The sequence below is a fragment of the Piliocolobus tephrosceles genome, chromosome 7 (genome assembly GCF_002776525.5).
Source record: "Piliocolobus tephrosceles isolate RC106 chromosome 7, ASM277652v3, whole genome shotgun sequence".
NCBI classification, from domain to species: domain Eukaryota; kingdom Metazoa; phylum Chordata; class Mammalia; order Primates; family Cercopithecidae; genus Piliocolobus; species Piliocolobus tephrosceles.
In genome coordinates, this window is record NC_045440.1 from 128,287,168 (window position 1) to 128,310,182 (window position 23,015).

Below are 23,015 nucleotides of genomic sequence, written 5' to 3' on the forward strand. Positions count from 1 at the left end.
CCTGGGCGGGGAGCACTGGGTCCTGAGGTCTAGTCACAGCCCTGCCAGTCATGGACTAGGGGAAATCATTTCACCTCTCAGGGATCATTCCCTTAAAATGATGATAACCAAAACCAGTAATTCCATCACCATTACCAACACCACCAATTACTGAACACCGAAAGAACGAAGGAGATGAATAAAGAATGCAAGTACAGAAGCCCAATCTTTTGGATTGAACTTCAGCTCTCCCATTTGCTATGCGACACTGGGCAAGTCATTTGACCTCTGCGTGGGTTTAAGTCACGTCTTCACAGGGCTGGGATGAGGAACGGATGAAGTCATATACAGAAAGTGTTCAGTGCAGTGCCTAGCACGGCGGAAGTGCTCAACAAACATTTGATATGAGGGATCCAAGCGGCCATAGGCTCTGAGTAATCTCCTTTAGGATGTGAGGGGGACAAACCATAAAGTCTCTCTAAGCCAGACTGTCCATCCAGACTGGAACCCCCCTTTCTGAGTCCTCGGGGTAGAACCAGCCAATGTGGGAAGCGTCTGCACCTCCCTATTAGTGAACTATAGTTAGGCAGAAACAGACCAAGGCAAGGGCAGGTGGGTGTTCAGTGCCAGACGATTTCTCTGCTGCTGCTAAGCAAATGGCAGGGTGGAGTACTCAACCCCGAGGTGAGTGTGCCTGAAAAAGACGACTACTCAAACCACTGAAGAAACTTCTTATCTGCCCCCACTCGGAGCATCACTTCAGTCTTTACCAAATTAGCAACAAAAGGAGGGGTCACCTTTCTACTCGAGGGGTACAGCTAACAGCTCCCCGCCTACGAACACCCACCCAGCCAGAAGGTTGCCCAAAGCAGCTTGTTCCTGACTTAATGATACCTGACAGTCTATCAAAGAAAGTCAGGCCCACCTGTTTTAGGCAATATATAATTTAATAGATTCTAAAAAAAGAAAAAAATCAACTTCTAAGAACGGAAGACAAAAACCTCCTTGTGGAAAAATGAAAAAAAAAAAAAGTGAGTAAATGTTATTAACATGTAAAGGCAAGGTGATGTTGGGTTGTTCCAGATATTTTTGCAAGTTTCTTTCAAGGAAAAAAGAAGTTTCTACCCACCTGAGAGCAGTTTTACTATAATAATTCAAGCTCAGTGGAAGTAAGAAAGGAGGAAGGAGGTAACTGTAGAAAGATTGAAAGGCAGCAGAGAAAAAGTCCTGCCTTTTGGACAGCAAGACTACACAAAGGAGACCATACTCAACTTTCCAAAGAAACCCGCAACCCGAGACACTGGAAGCTCTTACAGCCTTTCAGGAAGCAATTCCCCAACTGTCCTTGGTTTTTGCATCTGCATCCACCGACCAAGAAGTCCCCAGAAAGTTCATTCCTGAGGTTGCTGGCTGAGCTCTGTCCACATTTGAGGAAATTCCTCGGAATGCATTCCCAGAGCCGTGAAAATGATTCAACACAGACCCCACTGTGGATTTCACCCGAGAACACACAAAGGCTTCACAACGATCCAGACAGACCCAAATCAAAGAAAACAAAACTCCCACTGCACCCCGGCTTCTGCCAAGTCCAAAGTCACGAGGCAAAACGAGACGATGCTCCTCCTTCAGGAGCCCCCTGAATTTCTTCAGAGAGGAGAGCAGGGAGTTTCTGGAACCCTTGGCAGTGCGTTGGTTGAAAATACAACTCAGATTATGCTGGGTTCTAAGAAAGGAAAAAGCCCCTATTAAAGAGACGGAAGAGAAAGCCAGTTTGTTTACAAGCGTATAAAGAGGACTCCCTCCATCAAACTGCATGGCAGTCTCACTTCCTTGGGTGAGAGATGGGGCTTCCCTGATTGCATGATCTCACCCACACTCCCCACACACACCACACCCTGTGGCTGCTTCTCTTCAAACCTCCAGGGGGATTCAGCAATCTTGAAAACTCCTATTCAGCCATCACTACCCAGCTGTGACACCTCTTCTGGAACATTCTCTGACACACCCCCTTCCCACCTACCCTCTGGGTTAGCTGTGCCTACTCCCCAACTCATCACATCATACAGTTTGCTGTCTATGAGCCTAAGGGCTTCCCCTCTGGACTGTGGGACAAGGACAGAGAAATGAAGGGAGGAAGGAAAAGTACTTCTGGTAGGGGGTGCAGCTGACACAAAAGGAGGCAGGGGACACCGACCAGCTCTCTCCAAGGGACACTGGAGTGGCACATTTATGCTGGCCACTCCTCCAGGCAGAACCTGGGCAAAGTGGCCGAGGTGGGCAAGGGTAGCCTTCCAGGACAAGACCCAGGGTGGGGTCTTGGCACAGCCAAGGAAGACCAGGGTGGCCTTCATTCAGTGAGTGACATAAATTCCAGACCAGCCAGGTGATGGGAGAACCTGGCTAATGGTCACATACCTGGCATCACTGTGGTTCCTGGGGGAAAGAGGAAAATAATGAAGTCACTTTCTTAGTTTTTAGGAAAAAAGGCCTCCTAAATGTCCTTCACCTGAGGAGTTTGGTGGCCACCTAAACAAATCCACAAGTTGGCCTCCCCACCCCACCCTCAAAGTGGAGCTTGGGAGACACCCCCGAGTGCCTCTCCTCATCTTCCTCCTCTTCCTCCACTTTCCCTAGAGCCAGGACCATTGCCTGACACAAGCAAGGCACAGCAGTCGGCCAACAGCCATTCTGGCTTATGGTTGTTTGGCTTCGTTTTGTTTTGTATTAAACAGAGGCCCAGGACGGCATCCCACACACGGTGCAGAGAATAACTGTGTGTAACTCATCGGCACGGCTGGTGACCGGTGCTCCATAAATAATGCAGCAACTGCCTCTCCCAGCCCAGCCCCACAGGGACAGCTGAGGAAATTCGACACCACATGGCCACACAAGGAACAGAGAGGGACTGGGCACTGTGGCTGCCAGAGAAAGGACAACTTGGAGGAGCCACAGAGCTAGGGAGGACTCACGTGAGGAGGAGGAGTTCAGTTCAGGGGAGAGTCAAGTAGGAACCAGAAGGGCAGAGGCTCTAGAGAGTGGGGTTCCAGCTCAAAGGCCTTTGTTCTGCCCAAAAGGTGCTAGACAGAGGCTGGTTCACCAGTGGATCTGGCTGAGAAATCAAGCCGTGGGGTATATGACCAGCCAGGTAACTTCCCAAGTATCTCTGTTCACCTTGACAAGCATCACTGTCATCACCATCATCATGAAGCATCACCACTTTCTAAAGAGTTGCCAGGCGCCAGGTTTATCTATTGGCCCTTCCCAAGCTGTAATTTACAAATCCATCACCTGGGGAGCTTGCAGACGGGCAGGTTCTGATTTGCTTGGTCGAGGCGGGGCCGTTTAACCTGAGAGGTGCTGCTGCTCCTGGTCCACAGACCACTCTCTAAGAAGCCCAACTTGACCTGCATTCTCACTGCATCCTCACAGCAGCCCAGGCAGGCAGGTGCTGCTGTTATTTTAGAGCTGAAGAAACTGACGCGCAGAGAGGTTGGAGCAGAGAGCTCCAGGTTGCAATTGGATGCCAGATCTGACTTTGCAGCCCAAGCGTTCCCTGATTCTGGGAAGTGCAAGTAACCACATGAACAAAGCCAGCCTCCTCCTCCAGCCCAGCCCAGCCCAGCCCAGCCCAGCCCAGTCCCAAGGCTGCAAATAGCGGCTTAGACAGCAGGTTGGGTCACGCTTTATATGTGGGTCCTTCAGGAGCCCAGACAAGGTAGAGCAGAAGAGGACAAGGGTGCCCTGCACACATGGCACCTGATTACAACTGCAGATGGCCCAGAGGGATTGTAATGTCACCCTAGAAATGGTCAGGACCCCCTACCACATAAAAAAGAAAGCACGAGGCTGGGCACAGTGCCTCACTCCTGTACTCCTAGCACTTTGGAAGGCTGAGGCAGATGGATCACCCGAGCTCAGGAGTTCGAGACCAGCCTGGGGAACATGGCAAAACCCCATCTCTACTAAAAATACAAAATATTAGTGCAGCATGGTGGCACACGTCTGTAATCTCAGTTACTCAGGAGGCTAAGGCATGAAAATCGCTAAAGCCCAGGAGGCAGAGGTTACAATGAGCTGAGATCACGCCACTGCACTCCAGCCTAGGCGACAGAATGAGGCTGTCTCAGGGAAAAAAAAAAAAAAAGAAAGAAAGAAAACACAAAACACACAACAAAGAGAAATGTCTTAGGTAGAAAAATGCCTGGTAGAAACGCACGGAGAGGTTCACAGCTGTTGGCACCTGTGGTATGATTATGGATAATTTTATCCCATCTTGGTTTTCTGTGAACACACAAACTGATCTTCTTCTACCAGGAGATCAACAGAGTCAATCTGGGAGGGGCTCTTAAATCTCCAGCTGCCACAGCCACCCCTGCCGCCATGACCCCTTCCCAGGTCTGCAGAGACCTCAGCAGGGCGAGTGTGAGGAACGTAGCCAACAGCATCCTTCCTCTTCTGCCACTGGGTATACTCTGGATGAGCTCAGCCTTCAGGTTACCCTGAAGCTGCTTTACGCAGCTTCCAGAGGAGGCTGGCACCTTCTGACCTATGCAGGAACGGCTCTGGCCTCCCTGCTTCTTTAAGCATGAGGCAGGAATCCACTCAGCTTCCAGAAGTGGGCGTGTGGGATGACAGAAAGGGCCCGTGAATGCCTGTCATCGCTTTGTCCCCAAAACCACCCTTCCCCACCCAATCCTGTGAGATGAAGGGCTCCTAAGATCCTCAGATGAAAGGCACTGGGTAAGCCCATCCATGATAAATACCATTCCTGGGCTTTTATTCTCTGATTGGGGCTTGCCTAATCCACTAATTATCCCTGTCCATCAAGCGGATGACAGCCTTGGGGATAATCAATGGTTGCTTCCTCGCCCGCCCACCCTCACCCACTTGCCCAAGCACACGAGCAATAAACATGCCTATGAAAAGGAAGACTGAACCACAAAAGGTGCTCCCTCCGTCCGTCCATCCATCTCCCCTCGCAAACTTCTCCACTTGTAACTATTAACACCCTAACCAAACAAATCAAGGATATCAAGCTGTTTTCTGACATCTGGGTGTCTCCACTTAAAATAAAAAGAACCAAACAAATATGTCAACCGTATCTTCCAAGTCATTTTATTTCTTAAATTCTCCACCAGCAAGTATTCCTTTCTGTATCCTGAGCTGTCCAACAGGGGAACTCCACATGAGGTTATTTAAAGTATGATTAGGCCGGGCACGGTGGCTCACACCGGTAATCCCAGCACTTTGGGAGGCCGAGACGGGCAGATCACGAGGTCAGGAGATCGAGACCATCTTGGCTAACACGGTGAAACCCCGTTTCTACTAAAAAATACAAAAAAACTAGCCGGGCGAGGTGGCGGGCGCCTGTAGTCCCAGCTATTCGGGAGGCTGAGGCAGAAGAATGGCATAAACCCGGGAGGCGGAGCTTGCAGTGAGCTGAGATCAGGCCACTGCACTCCAGCCTGGGTGACAGAGCGAGACTCCGTCTCAAAAAAAATAAAAAGTAAAAATAAAGTATGATTAAATAAAATGTAAAATTCAGTTGTTCAGCCCACTAGCCATACCTCAAGTGCTCTGCAGTGCCTAGTGGCTACCATACTGGACAGCACAGACACAGAACATCTCTATCACTGCAGAAAGTTCTATTGGACAGCAATGGCCACCCCACGTCAATGGCACCCCTTAGGGTGTCACTACCTCAGGGTGCTCTACAACCACAGCTAGGCTGTTGGTTCTATTTTTTAACCACTATAAAATGTATGTATGTGTTCCATGCTCCACATTTCTTGAAAAACAGAATCCCTCTTCTTTTTCATCCCCTAAATTCAACTCATTCCCCAATTTTCGGTTTGTTTGTTTTGAGACAGTCTCGCTCTGTCACTCAGGCTGGAAGTGCAGTGGTGTGATATCGGCTCACTGCAACCTCCGACTATGGGGTTCAAGAGATTCTCCTGCCTCACCCTCCCAAATAGCTGGGATTATAGGCATGCACCACCACATCTGGCTATTTTTTGTATTTTTAGTAGAGACAGGGCTTTGCTATGTTGGCCAGGCTGGTCTCGAACTCCTGGCCTCAGAAGATCTGCCCACCTCAGCCTCTCAAAGAGCTGGGATTACAGGCATGAGCCACTGAAGCTGGCCTGTTTTTTGTTTTGAGACAGGGTCTCACTTTGTCATCAAGGCTGGAGTGCAGTGGCACAATATCAGCTCACTGCAGCCTCGACTTCCCAGGTCCAAGCGGTCCTCCTGCCTCCATCCCCCAAGTAGCTGGGACAACAGGGAAACACTACCACACCTGACTAATTTTTGTATTTTTAGTAGAAATGGGTTTCGCCATGTTGCCCAGGCTGGTCTCAAACTCCTGGATTCAAGCAATCTGCCTGCCTTGGCCTCCCAACATGTTGAGATTACAAGTGAGAGCCATGGCCATTACTGCCATGACATTTCCTTTATTATTTCAGATAGTTCCTCCCATCAAAAGAGAGAGGAAGAGGTTTATGGTAAGTCACTGCCTGCATCACCAGCCACCTGACATTTGTATGGCCAAGTTTTCAAAGGTGAAAACCTGCCATGTGGGAATCCAAACTGACGTCATGATGGGCACAGAAGGCACCGCCTCCCATGTATGCTGTATTCGAGAGTACAGAGGTCTTTCACAACACCACTGAAAGGGCGGCTGGTAAAGCAGGCATTTAACACTTCCCAACTAACCATAGGAAAATCGGGCACAGAAAACCTTAAGTAATTTGCCCAAGGTCAAGGAAGGGTCTGCCCTCACGTCCGGTTAACTGCATTAATTGCTCCTAAGTTTGCACAGTTGTTTATTTTATTTTATTTTTTATGTTCTGAGATGGAGTCTTGCTATATCGCCCAGGCTGGAGTACAGTGGCGCTGTCTTGGCTCACTGCAACCTCTGCCTCCTGGATTCAAGTGATCCTCCTGCCCCAGCCTCTGTGTAGCTGGGACTACAGGAATGTGCCATCATGTTCAGCTAATATTTTGTATTTTTAGTAGAGATGGGGTTCCACCATGTTGGACAGGGTGGTCTTGAACTCCTGACCTCAAGTGATCCACCTGCCTCAGCCTCCAGAAGATTACAAGCATGAGCCAACACTCCCAGCCTGCCCAGTTCTTTTTAAAATAAAATTGTATAATGGGTTCAACTAAGACTGACTGATTCTCCACATCTGGAAACCTGGGAACTCAATATTTAACCACCTAATACAGGGGCTGGCTGCTTTTACCTAGTATTTGTATACCTTTAATCCTCCCCAGAATAATAAATATCTACCCTCTAACCTTTGGCCTCCTATCCTCCAATAGAGCTAGGAAATACCAGGGCCAGGCTTCAAGGCCCAAGTACAACCACTTTTTAAGGTAGGATATAATCAATACTAGGTAGAGGCCAAAGCTATTGCTCCATGTGTTTATTCCTATCCATAAATGTCCACATTAGATATCGAACCTGGCAAAACACCTAGAGGCTTGCACACCCTATGAAACGTTAGACCTTCTAAACATGACTTCACGTTGCTCCATTTACACTCACCCATTTCTTTTTCCTGGAAGTGCCCGCTCTGACCCGCCTCCACCCAACTCCAAAACTGCTTCTGCATTTTAGGGATTAGTTTCTCTTGGGGCCAATCTCTCCAATACCCTGAACAGACACGCAAACACCCTGTACCCTAGAGAGGACCATGTTTGAGGTTTTGCTCCCCTAAATACACACACACCTCTGTATTCATTCCATATTCCCTTTTTTTTTTGCTCTTTCTTTTCTTTTTGCCTTTATTTTTTTGTTTTTTCTCTTTTTCTTCTTCTTTTTTTTATTTTTGTTGTTGTTGAATTTGTTTTCTTTTCCTTACTTTTTTTAGTCCATCTTCCCTTTTAAACTGAGACCTCTCCCCAGCCAAGGGCAGCATGATGAACTTGTCACATCCACCCTGGGGCAGGCACTGGCCTTGGTGTGCTGTACACACTTAGTGTGCTCTGCAATTTTCCATGAAGCAGATTTCCCCTTTGGAACAGAGACAGATAGCACCTCCTCTGTGACCTCAACTCCCACCCCAGGCTACTAGGAACGATGCCCTGGTGGCCAGTAAAGAGTCAGAGGCCACCAGTATCACAGTGATAACTGTGTTTGTCATTTCTATAGCCATTTTTTTAAATGTCTTTCCACTGAATGTCATTTTTCTTGCCTGGAGAGAGGACGCTGCGTTTTGCCATATTCCAGAGCCTGAAAGGCCTTGTGTGGCATGGTGGTTAAGAGCATGACTCCAGAGTCAGCCTGCGAACTTCAGATGTGCTCACTGGGTGACCCTGGGCAAGCGACTTCATCATCTGGTGCCGCCCTGTCTTCATCTGCAAAGGATGCTGATGGCAGTCCTTGCCTCAAATGGTGATTATAAGATGACAGGGAAAAAGACAAGTGCTTAGAAGGGTGACTAGTAAGTAGAATTCAACTCCGCTTTCATGATTCAATGTCCAATGCCAGTCACCCTGACCGGGCCACGAATGGGCACCCACTATGCACAGGCACTGAGTGAAGGGTAGGCCATACAGAGAAAGACACCAAAGCGTTGAGGAACTCAGACTGTCAGTAAAGCTGATGTGGAACTGCAGATCCCAAAGCCCCAAGGGCAGCATACTCAAGATATAAAGTGCTGGACAGTGTGGTTCCCAGAGCGAGGCAATGCCTCACCTCGGTCTCAAAGGATAAATGGGAATTTTCTGGGCAAAGAGAAATGAAGGAAAGAGGAAGCATTCCCTGCAAAAGACAGAATTAGCAAATGAAAGGAAGTCGAGATCATGCTCTGTCTAGGCACAGAACTCATTTCGTCTGCCTGATCACATTCCAGGTACATCTGTGGTGGAGTTAGGGGTGGGGACACACGGGCAGGAGATAGCTTCCTACATACTTCAGGAGCTGCAGAGGAAGCTCTCAGTGGCTCAGGTGGCCCAGGGGCCACTCCACTTCCACCTACTTCTGGAGCAATCCCACCAAGACCTACCAGAGAATGACCTGAAGTGTCTGCTAACACTGCAGATTCTAAGCTCCACCCCAGATCAACAAAAAGTCTCTCGGGATGGAGCCAGGGAATCTGCATTTTAACCCATTCTCCAGGGACACTTTTGCTTGCTAAAAATTACACACAGCAAGATTTGAGAAACACGGCACTAGATAAGATGCCACATGTCCCTTTGTGCCTTTGGAAGCAGGGGTGTCAGCTAGGTCCTAGCGTCCACATCTAGCTCCTTCAGATGTAATCCACGGTGGTGAGCCCTCACACATGGAAATTGGGAACTGACACATGCTTTTTGGTAGGCTTTGGGTAATGGGTTTCAAAAGTCTTGAAAAAAACACACATTTTGACCAAGGATAAAAAGTCCTTCAGGGGAAATCACTGATGTAAATCAACGTCTAGTCACAAGGATGTACTTGTTGTAGGGTTACCTATAATTAGTAAAAAAAAAAAAAAAAAAAAAAAAAAAAACTGGACGTACCCTAAACACACATGAGAGAGGTACTAGCTTCTACCTCAGGGCTTCTGCGCATGCTCTCTTCCCTTTCCCTGAACACCGCCCCCACCCCCTGCCCACATCTTCACAGTTCTTACGTTGTTGCTCTAACGTCACCTTCTCTGCGAGGCCCTCCCTAACCACTCTACTTAAAAACAGCAACAGGCTGGGCGCAGTGGCTCACGCCTGTAATCCCAGCACTTTGGGAGGCCAAGGCAGGCAGATTACTTGAGATCAGGAGTTCAAGACCAGCCTGGCCAACATGGTGAAACCCTATCTTCACTAAAAATACAAAAGAAAATTAGCCAGGTGTGGTGGCGCATGCCTATAGTCCTAGCTACTCGGGAGGCTGAGGCAGAAGAATTGAACCTGGGAGGCAGAGGTTGCAGGGAGCCAAGATTGCACCACTGCACACTCCAGCCTGGGGGACAGAGCAAGACTCCATCTCAAAAAACATATATAAAAATAAAAATAAAAAATAAAAACAGCAACAGTGCTTTTTCCCCACTGCATATAATCCTTCTACTATAGAAGATAATTGACTTATTCCGTGTGTCTGCTTCACCTGCATCTCACTCCATTAGAATGGAAGTTCCAGGAGGGCAGAGATTTGTGTCCATTGTGTTTGCTGCTATCTCCCAGCACTCAGAACCTGGTACTAGTAACTTCTCAAATATGTTTTCACCAAATGAATTAATTAGAGACATACAAAGCAGTGCAACACCATACAGCCATTAACACTGACACTGCTAACAACGACACACACGGAAAAGCAAGGGCACCAGGCCACTAAGTGAAGAAAGAAGTTTCTGACACAGTGTTGGCTCCCTGACCCTTTGCTGAAAATGTGCGCACTTTTGTGAGTGTGAACATAACCCACTTTCTTATCAAGCGCTTGTGGGTGACTTATTTTTTACTTAACTGAAGTTTCTAGTTTTTCTTCCATTAATACATTACTTACATAATCTTTGAGAAGTAAATCCCTCATGAAATGCTCTCAAAACATTTGCTAATTTTTTTTTTTAGAAAAAAGCTTCCTCCTCAGTGACTTAATTAGGGTGTTCCTAATTAAGGCCAGCACAACATCAAAGAGGCCAGGTTCCAGGGGACCCCTGCTTCAGGTCAACTTCTGGTTGCAGGACGACCTCAGTCCCTCCAGCGGAGCCTCAGACAGAGGGCTTGGCTGTCAGCTACTCCTGGCTCTGCTCCCCGCTTCCTATTGGGGTGCCTCATCCAATTATTCAGGCCCTCGATCACATCCTGCTGTGGAGCTGGCTTTGAAGGTTGGGTAAACAGCCACTTCAAAACAAAGAGGGGCCATTAAACCAAACTCAAAGACTTCCTTAATGGCTGCGTGCTCGGCTGCAGGAGAGGAGTCCAGCCTCAGAAGGGAGGTCTCCCTGGGAACAAATCCCTGAGCTCTTCCAGCCTCCTACTGCAAATATCTGCCGGCTTCCTGCTTTGCACTCAATCACTGGGGGTGCAGAGCGGTTACAGGGGCGACCCTTGACAGAGGGGCTTCTCCAGCAAAACAAACATGTGTCGGGTGGCTGCCACCTTGGACAAGCCTACTGCACACTTTGGTCTCACAGCCCAGCTGCTCCAAAAACTGCACTGGCCCAGCCCAACTTCATGTCCATGGCCAGGGCATATCCCTCCTAATTAGAGGGAGACCCCTTCAGCTTCTGGAAGAAGCTCAGAGGCGAGTCTAGATTTTTGTGTGTTTTATCTGTCTCGTTCTGAGTCCTAACGGTACAAATAGAGTAATCAAGGAGATGAATGAAATACACCTGCTACAGAATGGAAACTGCTAGGCTGCAAAAGCAAGAGACCAGTCTGGTGGAGATGCGCACAGACCCTGGAGCCAGACTGCCAACGAACTCCCAGCTGTGCCTCTCACTAGCTGTATGACTAGGTGCAAATGGCTTAACCGCTCAGCACCTCAGTTTCCCCATCTGTAAAATGGGAATTATAATAGTTACTAAGACTACCTCGTGGGGTGGTTGGAAGATTAAATAAGTTTGTGTCAAGCACTTAGCATAGTGCCTGGTTTGCATATAAATGCTTTTTAAATAAGCAAAATAAAACTCAGTTCTGAGCAAGGGTGTCACCCAGATCAAAAGCCTTCCTGGACTCTGCACTCCCACCCTAAATGGGAATCAGAGGCCCTCCCCAGGGCCCCCACACAATCTTGGGCTGATCTCTATGGTGGTGCAGATTACACTGAACTCTAATTACCTGCCTGCCTCTCTCCTAGACTGAGCAGTTCAGGGCAATGACTGTGTCTATACTGTCCACAGGTGTTCCTCCACCCCCCGCAGCCCCAGCACACAGTAGGTATTGCCACCGTATTAGACGAATACATGTACTGTGTTCTCTCAAATTACTTACCTGTTGAATGTTGAAAAGCACTGCACTTGGGTCTACTGCACCATCAAAGTGAAGACATAGGTTGCTTCTATTCTTTGAAACATCTGAGTGTCACTAGCAGCAGGAGGCTCTGCCAGGAACTACTAGGGTAGCTCAAATAGATATGAGCATTTATTTAGCACTTATTTCATGCCGAGCCCTCGACTTTTACTTTATTTAATACTCAACAACTTTAAGAGGGAAGGATTATTCACCTCTTCTCCCATTTTACAGGTAAGAAAATCAAGGCTCAGTAAACTTGAGTAACTTGCTCAAAGCAATAGAGCTAGGAAGTGCTAGAGCCAGGCTTCAAGGCCCAAGTACAACCACTTTTTAAAGTAGGATATAATCAATACTAGGTAGAATGTCACAAAGAATGTGAAAAAATGCCTTTAGGGTTATCCAGTTTTGAGGGAAAAGGAGGCACCAGAGAATAAGGTCACTGATGGGGATGGGGCCTTGAAGGATGAGAAAGATTTCAATAGGCAGCAATGACAGAGACAGGACAGGACAAACAGCAAGAGGGAGGAGCACAGGCTGTGTTCAAGGAAGCCTGGGAGTCCGAGCTGGGGAGCGCTGGACACACAGCGGGCCACTCAGCTGGGGCCAAATCACAGGGGTCCTCACACAAAAGGTTAAGGCAAGACAGCCACATTCGGCCCACGGGAAGAACCCAGATGCGGCCAAGACTTGGGAAGCTGCTGCTCTAGGGCAGACTAGAGGTGCGGGATGGCCACTTCTGGTGGTTGCCCCAGAAAAAGGAGGAAACCCAAAGGACGTAGATGGGAAACGATGACCCTAATAAAGCAACTTCCCTCCCCCAGGCCTCAATGTATCTGAGTTACAAATGTCCTAGCCAGGTACCCCACCCTCTCCTTCCCTGATAAACAAACAGTAGGGTTTGCAAATAGAGAATGCAAATAGGTCCTGCTGGGCCAGTTGACCTTCATAATGAACTCAGGGGCGATTTACTTAGCAAGAAAAAAACTCAAACTTCTCCATTTCCTGCAACTTCACTGCAAGCTCTAAACACAGCTCCGTATTTAGAGTGGGGCAGTGGCTGTCCTAAGAAGTAGTGGAGATAATTACTACACTGATTTTAAGACTTCAAAATACCTCATTCCCAAATCTACAAGACAGAATAGTAACCGCTTCTAACATTTGAGTGCACGTTCGCCAGGCAATGTGTGAAAACCTTCACAAGCAATGTTTCATTTCAGAATCCTCCAACAACTCTTTCAGGCTCTTTAGACCCATTTTACGGAAGAGGAAACCAAGGCTCATGAAGAGATTAGATAACTTGCCCACGGGTTAATCAGATTCCTTTAACTTCAAGGTCAACTCTAGCTCCAGAATTTCTATGGAGGGGTTTAGGGGCAGTGTTGTAGCCAGCAGAAGGTAGAAGATAGTCAGAAAGCTGTGTTGCAAAGCAGGCACACTATAATTATCTAGACGGTATGTCTAGATCTGCAACTGTTCAGTACGGTAGCCACTAGCCATATATGGCTATTTAAGTTTAAACAAATGAAAAGTGACTAAAAATAAAGTTAATTCCTTGACTGCACTAGCCACACTTCATGTACTCAATAGTCACACGTGGCTAGTGGCTCATGTATTTGACAATTTCCATCATCGCAAAAAAATCACATCGGACTGAATCAATAAATCACAGCAAAGTATTCTAAAGAGCCTTTGTGGTTTATTTTTATGTTTCAGTTTATTTACTTTAACACTTAAGTCTTAAGGTTTTTTTATTTTTTTTATTTTTTATTTTTTGAGACAGAGTCTCGTTCTGTCACCAGGCTGGAGTGCAGTGGCATGATCTCAGCTCACTGTAACCTCCGCCTCCCAGGCCCAAGCGATTCTTCTGCCACAGCCTCCCGAGTAGCTGGGACTACAGGCATGTACCACCATGCCCAGCTGACTTTTGTGTTTTTAGTAGACACGGGATTTCACCATGTTGGCCAGGATGGTCTTGATCTTTTGACCTCGTGATCTGCCCACCTCGGCCTCCCAAAGTTCTGGGATTATAGGAGTGAGCCACCGCACCCGGCTTAATTTTTATTTTTAATTGTGGTAAAATACACATAAATTGTACCATCTTGACCATCTTTAAGCATCACAATTCAGTAGTGCTAAGTATATTCACATTGGTGTGCAACTACCTAAAGGTACTTTTATATTCAGATTTGGGTAAGATTAAGGCTTTTTTTTTTTTTTTTTTTTTTTTTTAAGACAGAGTCTCACTCTGTCACCCAGGCTGGAGTCCAGTGGCATGATCTTGGCTCACTGCAACCTCTACCTTCTGGGTTCAAGCAATTGTCCTGCTTCAGCCTGCTGAGTAGCTGGGACTACAGGCATGCGTGATCATGTCCACCTAATTTTTGTATTTTTTGCAGAGACAGGGTTTCGCCATGGTGGCCAGGCTGGTCTCAAACTCCTGACCTCAGGTGATCCACCCACCTCAGCCTCCCAGAGTGATGGGATTACAGATGTGAGGCACCTCGCCCGACCAGAAAAGGCTTTGAGGGAAGACTTACACAGCTTGGTGATTCTCAACATTGGCCATCACTAGAATTACCTGGGGTGCTTTTCAAAATCTTAATGTCGTGAATGTACCCCAAGGCACTAATCAGAGCCCTGGCCCAGGCAGCAGCATCTCCAAGCTCCCAGGGAACCCAATGGACCCTGCTCCATAACCACACGCATGCTGCCAAACGAGGTACACCTGCCTAGAACCTCATCTTCTGGTGAGACCCACTCCCGCGGCCCTTGGAGCCCCCGTCACGTGGTAGGCAGCAGAGGAGACCCCGGCAAAACCTGCTGCCCACCTCCATGTCCAGGAAGCTGCTGGTGCTGAGTGAGCTGAAACTTTCTACTGCTTTGAGAGAAAGCAAGCAATAAAAAGACACACAGTTCAAAAGGCACTCAACTCAATTGATTTTTTTTTTCACCCACTTACACTAGACAGGAAAAGAAAAACCACTTAGAAACTATGACCAAGGCCAGATACGCCAAGAGGCAGCACAGGAAGGAGTTTTGTTGATGAGCCCATCCACTTCTCCAAACACAGACATGCAAGGGCCCTACTGACTCAACCCAAACGGGAGGGCCACCAGGACAGGACTAAACACAAAGCTCTTTAACAAGAGAGGTCCGGGGCTGGACACAAAAAGAGTTCAAGGTAAAGGAGTACTGTCTCAGGAGTCAGCTGAACTTTGGGTGAACTTAGTTAATTCGTATGATTATGGGACTGGGAGGTGGTTGCCAGGCTTTCAGAGTCACCTAGCCCCAGGGACCTAGGGACTCCCCAGACCTATGGCCAGTCACCAGAAGACTCCATGGGCCTCATGAGGGGACAAGCCCAGGCATCGAGGGTGACATGCCTAAGCCTGGCCCAAAAGCTTCTCTGCCCTGTGTTCATGGAGGGAGAACTATGAGCAACAGAGGATGCCAAGTTGTCTAACGGATAAGTTGGTAAGTGGGAGAGGGAAGGAAGCCACAATGTGTTGACATGTCATAAATGAAACAATTTCCACAAAGGTGACAGCCGAATTGGAGCTGCCCACCCCACAACACACCTGGAGGCACCTTAATGCAGGCTCACACCTCCAGGCGGGCTCTGTGCTAGAGACACAGAAATGAGACCTTGATTCCTTTCTTGAGCCTCCCATGGGACTCAGGCAAGTAAAGGGCTGTTTGCTAGGACTAAATCCATACCCCCCTGCCTGCCTTAGGCATGCTCTAAAGAACTCCAGTGTTAGGGTCAAACAGGCTAAGGTCTGACTACCAGTTCCACCTCCCCATGGCCTTAGATAAGTTACTGAATACCTCCAAGCCTTACTATTCTCATCTGTTAAGTGGGGTGGATGTGAGGATGACATGAAATCATGTGCACCAAGTTCTTAGCATAACGCACAGCACACAGTAGGTTCCCACGAAGTCCCTTCCTCCCCCTGCTCACCGCATGCAGTGAATACTGAGTACCTACTATGTGCCCAGTGGCACCCCACAGCATCTTTTATTTTTTCATTTTATTTTAATTTTTTGTAGAGACAGGGTCTCACTGTTCCCCAGACTGGTCTCGAACTCCTGGCCCTAAGCAATCCTGCCACCTCAGTACCACAAAGTGCTGGGTTTACAGGTGAGCCACCATGCCCAGCTCCCAGAAAATCTTAAACAACCCAAACCCTCACATTTGCTCAGCAGGTAAAAACACTGTCACCTCCAACCAAATCAGGAAGCAGGCGAGATGAGAGAGCCCCAAGCCTAGGCCTTCCAGGTGCTGAGACGGGGGCTGCTCTGGAGTGGATTCTGTGCTGGGAATTGCTACTTTTAAGTTTTTGGTTGGTTGGTTGTTTCTGATTTGCCTTGGTGGCTCACACTCAGATGAAACCTGCAGTCTATTGCTAATTCAAGGGAGCACCTCAGCAATCGTGACAATGGGCTCCTTAATGCTCAATTAATTTACTCCTTAACTTCATTTGCCTCTCCTGTTTGCTACTAAATAAGGCCATATCAGCAGTGCTATCTCCAAATCTGAGTTAAACTGCTCACGGCATCGGTTAGTTCCCTTTAAACGGCCCCCAAAAATTCTTGTCTGACGTCCTAGGCAGCTAAATCTGTCCTTTGGCTTTGGTTTGGTTTGGGGTGAGGTATTTTTTTTTGTTTTTGCAGAGGTGTGGGTTCTGGGGGTAAGTGTCCTGAAGGCAGTTCCAAGAAGTAATGGGGAACTCAAAATGACCTCATTTGTCCGTACTCAATTCGAACATCTAAATGGTCTCACTAGAGAAGGAATCTTGCCAGCTATCGCCGCCCATGCCTGCGAAGATGGAAAAAGCCGAGATGAAAATTGGAGATAAAGCATCTAATGAATCAATAGTTTCATCCTTTTCACCCTCCAAGCATTTTAATAGCCTTAAGTGAGCTAGCCAAATCGACAGACATCATTTTAGCTTTTTTCCTTTTCCCTGTGACTGAGATGCAAAAGAAGAGTTCAAAGGGCAAGAGGTCAGCAACTGAGAACACACAGCACGCAGGGAACATACTTAAACAGTGAACAATCTTTTAGTATGTCTGAAATGCAGATTTAATGGGAAATCCTATGTGTTTACTCGCTGAAATCATTATGCCACGTTTGGTGCCTGAAACACCACTGACGCTCAATAAATACTAAGGAATGACTATATGTTACTCTAGTAAGAACTGGGCGATGGCTGAACCAGGCAAAATCCAAACTCGGCTTACCTTCTATGCAAACCAGGACCTAGGAATGACCTCTCTTGATTTGGAGCATTACAAACTACGGAATTTCAGAACATAAAGGTTCACAGCATCAAGCAAGAAGTTCCAAAAAATTTGACTAAATAGTAAAGAGTTTTCACAAAAACTAAATAGGAAGGGGTTTTCACAAAGAAACACCCAAACCGGGCCAGAAATGATTTCCAAACAGTTAGACTGGCACCCAAAAAAACGAAAAGATGAATCTATATAGAAGAGGTCCTAAATCTCTGGGTACCCATCCCAGGCAGTTCCTGCTGTCGATTTTATGACATATTTACTTCACCTTCTTCTCCCACGGGCCCAAAATGAGGAAGCTGTAAAACCCTGGCCAAATACAACCATTTGCTAAGAGAAAAGCCAACGTGGGGCCCATCTGTCCTTTACAAGTGCTCTGCTTGTCCTGCCTTTGTGTGGCTGTCACCATTTACAGAGAGCAGCCCACCTCCCTCAGAGCACCTGGCTGAGGCCTTGGCTGGGTTTTCAGTACTGTTCTGGAGAAAACTCTTTTTGAGGCCTCCAGGGGAACTCCTGCAGAGACTGATGCTCTTCTATAGGCTGCACCACAGCCCTTCCTTCATGGCCACCATATTGGATTCACATGATCTGTTTACAGCCCACAGGACAAGGAGCTCTCCTAGGGCAGAGCCAAGCAAAAGGCATTCCACACAATTGCCCTTCATAAACAGCAAGGAAGTGTACCTCTCTTCTGATGGGAACCCCAAAACAAAGCAGTGAGGGTGAAAAAAACTACCCTGAAATCAATATCCAGTGTTGGAACCACTACCCACATTCTCCATTTTATGATATGGGAGGGAAAATATCACGACGTGGCTTCAAACCACAAAAAGATTTCCATGGAATCCAAGAAGTCCCTTTAGCAGTTCTCAATTTAGGCAGAACTTAGAAGAGAGGATAGTGATGGCAAACACAGGTGGGGGGCAGTGGGGAGGAACTGAACAAGGCCTCTATTCTGCTCAGCACAGGTGCTGGTAACAGGACACCCCTGTCTAAAGTGACACATGGGGTGGAAGAATCAGGTGTGGTTAGGATTTTCTTGCCCCAGTCACATTATGTACTCCTAACCTCGTACAAAGTTCTACCCGCAGCAGGCCCAGTTCAGCTCTTGACATGCTGATTCTTGAGCAACAAGGGTGAAGAAAACATTTGATTTCAGACATCCAACCTTGTTTTTTTAAACCAAGTTAATTATTAAAAAAAGAAAGACATCCGCAGAGTGAGCTGTCCTCAATTTTGGCCAGCAAAGTCTCCTGGTCTTAAAAACTCCCCAGCCATCACCAAAATCGATGCCGGTTCAGTGACTCAAAAGCAAAGGCACAAAGCTGCTGTTTGAGACATGGAGCCCTCCCTTCCCAGGGCTTGGATAGAAACTCCAAAAAGATTCCAGGACCTCCCTGATGCAGTCAAGATTGTCCACACATCAGCAGGCAGTCAACAGTCACTTCCAGACTACTGTTCCCTGGACAAACCAGCTATGGGTCCTTCCCTCCAGCCACGTGGGGATTGTCTCCCCTTTCCTCTGGAACCAACTCACACCAGCCAGTTTGGTCAGTGATTTACTAATTTGCATGGATGGGAGGAAAGGCAGCCAGTAGGTGATTCTGCACAACACCGTTCATTAGTGACCACCACCACAGCAGGGTAGAATAAACGGGAAACAAACCACCAGGCTTCCTCTCGTCAAGGAATCGATATCTTATTTACTAGCTGCTGCTTGCTTTACATGGTGCTGTTCCCCAGTAGAGAAAGAGTCAGGATTTTTTCCATACCTTACCCCCTGAAAAGGATAAAACCCATGCCCTGACAGCCAGCCGAGGACTCAGACGAAGTATCTTTAGAAGAAAGCACAAAGAATCCTCTCTCTCTTGCTTTTTTCCATGTCTTGAGGTTCTCTGGTTTCAGAAGACAGAGGGTGCCAGGCCTTGAAACTATTCCCTTTTTTTATTGTTTTCTTTCTTTCTCCAAAGAGGAAATTGACTCCCTTCCTGTGCTGCTGTACATTTTGAAGAATCAAATGCTACTAATAAAACCATTTTCCTTATCCTTTTCTCACCCAGTCCAACATCACTTCTGAGAAAATAACCTAAAAATTTTTATCAAGATGGCATTCCAAATGGGTTTCAGACATTTACGCTTTTCCCTCAGAGCAAACTGAAAGGAGACCAAAGGCATTATAAACCCATTATGGGAGTTTAAAGAAAAGAAAAAGAGGTCATTAGAAAGTCGGTTGATTTCAGATATTAAAAACTGACTTGTCTTACTGGTGACTTCATGCACCTGCACACTACGCACTGCTTATCAGATTTGTTCAAATTTAAAACTTTTAAATTTCCATTTAAAATGTCACTGGCATCTAATCCATGATGAAGTCTTTTAAGAAGCAAAGTCCAAGAAAATATTCCAAATTGTCTTATGCATAAACAATCTAGGAAATCAGACATTCCCTCTCTCTTTCTCCTTATCTCTCGAATCTCCGAAAGTCTAAAACTCTGCAGAACCCAAGGCATGTTTTAGTCTTCCACTCCACCTTGCTTTTAAAATTTTACTGCCAAAACAAAACAAACCAAAAAAAAAAAAAAAACTTTAAAATAAATGATTTCCCATAGGATACTGAACAAACCTACTAAACTCAAAGGGAAAGAAGTCAGGATACACAAACTCTAGATTCCGCCGTGACTGGGCATTAAAGAAGATGTCTTTATTTTTAACTGGAACCAGGCAAGGGAAAAAAACACCACCTTGGCACCCGTGAGTCCCCAGCCAGGGCATACTGCCACACAGCCACAGGATGGCAGGTGGAAAGCAGGACAGCCCACCCTTTGGGCAGGTCACCTTCTGAAGGGCTTTTGATTCAAACCAGTGAATGGGAAGAACCGAGCCTGGATTCTGGATTAAAGAACAAAGAGAGAAAAAACTCCAGGTGTGATCACTCCAGGACTGCAGTGGACAGATCCGTCAGATCGCTGGGTTCCTTGTTGCTGCTGAGGGGTGGGAAACATCCATTTATCTCCTTAAAAAAAACACAAGCAGCTTTACCAACCTATTTCAAATTCCTCCCCACAAGATCAGAATACACCATGCGTGCCTCAAACCAAATCCTGTTTGACTCTAAGATGTGGAGAATTTAAGTTTAAAATTAAGGCCAGAGCCCAAGGAGGGAGGACCCATCTCTGTCTCAAAAGACCACTTCAATAATTCAGTGTGCACTGGGGGCAACAGAATGAAAGGGGCTGTCTTTCAACAGGCAATAATCCATCTAATTCCAAGGGCCTGGATTATAAGCATTCCTGGGCAAGCAGAGTCTGGCTGCAGATTATGCTACGCTAAGGACAATTTGTGACAAAAGGCACGAGATCTGTAGAAAGATTTCAAAATGGACAAGACCAGGACAGAGGCACCTTAGTAAAGTTCACCCTGGGTGAGGTGGCAGTTGGTTCTGAAAGGTGGAAGCAGGCCATGACAGTTGAGCATTCCTTCCCAAAGACCATCTCTGAGGCTCGAAGCCTCTCTAAACCTTACACTTCATTAGACAAAAGCTCCTCCAGGCGCCCAGGCAGCGGCTGAAGAGGGGCTGTCCACACCCACTCGGTGCACAGCTTTCCAAACCTGCCCACTCGTTTTGGAAGCGGGCTTTTAATTAAACACCACCTCCCCGGATCGGGATCTGTTGAGGCAAACTGGGGCTGGGCAGGAGCCAAAGAGAAGCTCCCTAAATACACATTAAAAAAATAATTTCCCCCACTGCCCCCAATTCCCACCTCCAGCCAGCTCGCGCGGCTGGTTTTATTTCCTCTGGATGAATAACACGGGGCCCTGGTCTATCTCTAGGCACCAGAAAATCCACATCCGAGGATCAGGTTATGCCCAGTCCCACCCTTTGCAGGAAAAAGCCAGGGTGTTGTTCCCCGCCCCCACACGCGCGCGCACACACACGCACGCGCGCACACACACACCATCTTCACAACCCTTCCAAGAGAAAACCTAGAGTGTGTGTCCGTTTGGGTCTGGGAGGGAGGGATACAGTTATTTAGGGGGCCCCAATCTTGCCTTCAGGTTCAGCTGCGGGAAGGTGGGGCCTCTGCAAGGCTGCCCGGGAACTTCGGCCCCGGGCCCCGCGGGAGGGCTGAGAGAGGGCACGCACAGCTTTACCAGCTTCGGAACAGCCCAATTAATAACTAATTTGCTCAGATCCCCCACTCCAAGTAGACCTGACAGCCAAGGAGGGACTGGCTTTCCCTCTCAGTCTCCTAGACTAGGGGACTCCTTCCTGCGCGCGGGCAGAGCCCTCACTCCCTCCCCACCACCGCGCCAGACGCCCCCACCCCGTGCCTGGGGGAATCAGGTGTCCGCCCGGGCATCCAGCCCCCGCGGGTCCCAGACACTCAGTTCAGGGACAGACAATGGGAAAACTTGGAGCCAGTGCCCTAAACCCCCGAGGGAAAGAAACGGTGCCGCCCCCGGGACAATGAGCGGGGAGATGGCGTGGGACAGCAGACACCCCCCCTAGAGAAGCCGCCCGCCTAGTGACCCAGCAGAGCCTGGAGCAGCGCCCCGGGTGAGCAGGTGACACCAGAGCCGGGAGCTCCCGCAGGTGGCCGGCGGCCACGGCGCAGGGAAGGGCCGGGCGGCCGGCCCGGGGTGGAGGCGAAGCGCGGCGGCGAGGTCAGAGCGCGGCGGCCGGCTCCGCAGCCGCACCCCCGGCGTCCTACCTTCATGTCGCTGATGATGGTCTGGAAGAGGCCTCCGAGCGCGCTGCATTCCTTCTCAATCACAGCCTCCATTTTCCCGGCGACGGCAGGGCGAGGGCACACACGCGGGGCCGCTGGACTGCGCGCGGGGCTGGGGCTCGCTCACCCCGGGAGGAATTTCACCCTCCGAGAGACCCACCTCGGATTCGCAGCCTCTTCTGCAGCGAGCCCGGGGTATACCAACCCGACTGTTCTCTGCCCAAAATAATAACAACAGTAATTTAAAAAACCAAACCGCTCTGTAGGGTATTCGCCTACATGCAGCGCTCGGCTCCTGGCCTTAAAAATGCCGGGAGAAGACTGACAATCAGGCCACCACTGGTGCCCACTACGGAAACGGCAAAGCCCATCTTGATGCAGAGAAAACCGCCCGCTGACCCGGAGCCAGCGCCATTGAAAAACTCAAGATTTTCCAATTTAATAAATTTTTCTGCAATTAAAAAAAACCGCCCAACACCAGAGCGGGTCTGCTCGCGGCGTCCGGATCTGTTGCTCGCAGCTGCGGCCGCCGCCTCCTTTTCACTCCTGCGCGCCCGGCCCCCGGCGCTCGCTCTGGCTGGGCTCCCGCGGACGTTCGGAGGGGCGCACGCGCGCTCGCGGTCGTGCGCCGCCGCGCGGGGGCGCGCTCTCGTGGCCGTGTGGCTGCCGCACGCGGGCGGGGCTGGGAGCGCGCGCCCGAGAGGCGCGTGGGGCGCTCGCCGCGAAGAGGAGCCTGCTGGTCTGCTGGCGGGCGGGAGGCGCTGGGCCGGAGGCTCTCCCTCCGGTGCGCACCGCGCACCCCCTCCTCCCCCGGCCGCCAGTCGCAGCGCGGAGAGGGCGTGTCGGCACCCTGCCTGGCGAGCGCCCATCCTACAATGGCTGCGAGCGCGCGGGACGGGGGGAATGGAGGGTGCACCGCCGCTCCCCGGGGACTTGCACGGGTGGCGCGCCCAGCCCAGAGCCCGCTTGTAGTGAGCTCTTAGTAGGGCGGGAAAGCTGCTGCAGCTACTGCGGCCTTCTGAGAAAACGCCCATTCTCTGATGTTAGGACTGCATCGCCAAGTCCTGATTGCAAATA

The 23,015-nt window shown here is 48.7% G+C and overlaps 1 protein-coding gene across 7 annotated transcripts in view; it reads right to left on the bottom strand.

Moving 5' to 3' along the window:
* Positions 1 to 22,718, bottom strand: part of MTSS1 (MTSS I-BAR domain containing 1) — a 189,826-nt gene extending 167,108 nt beyond the window's left edge. For 2 of the 7 annotated variants that reach the window (XM_023224200.2, XM_023224195.2), the window contains exon 1: positions 21,921 to 22,547. In XM_023224200.2, coding sequence (XP_023079968.1) covers positions 21,921 to 21,992 — 72 coding nt within the window. In that variant the 5' untranslated portion in view covers positions 21,993 to 22,547. Of the gene's footprint in view, positions 1 to 21,920 lie in introns of all 7 variants that reach the window. The other 5 variants (XM_026454583.1, XM_023224210.2, XM_026454584.2 and 2 more) reach the window with 4 other exon arrangements.
* Positions 22,719 to 23,015: the final 297 nt, after the last annotated feature.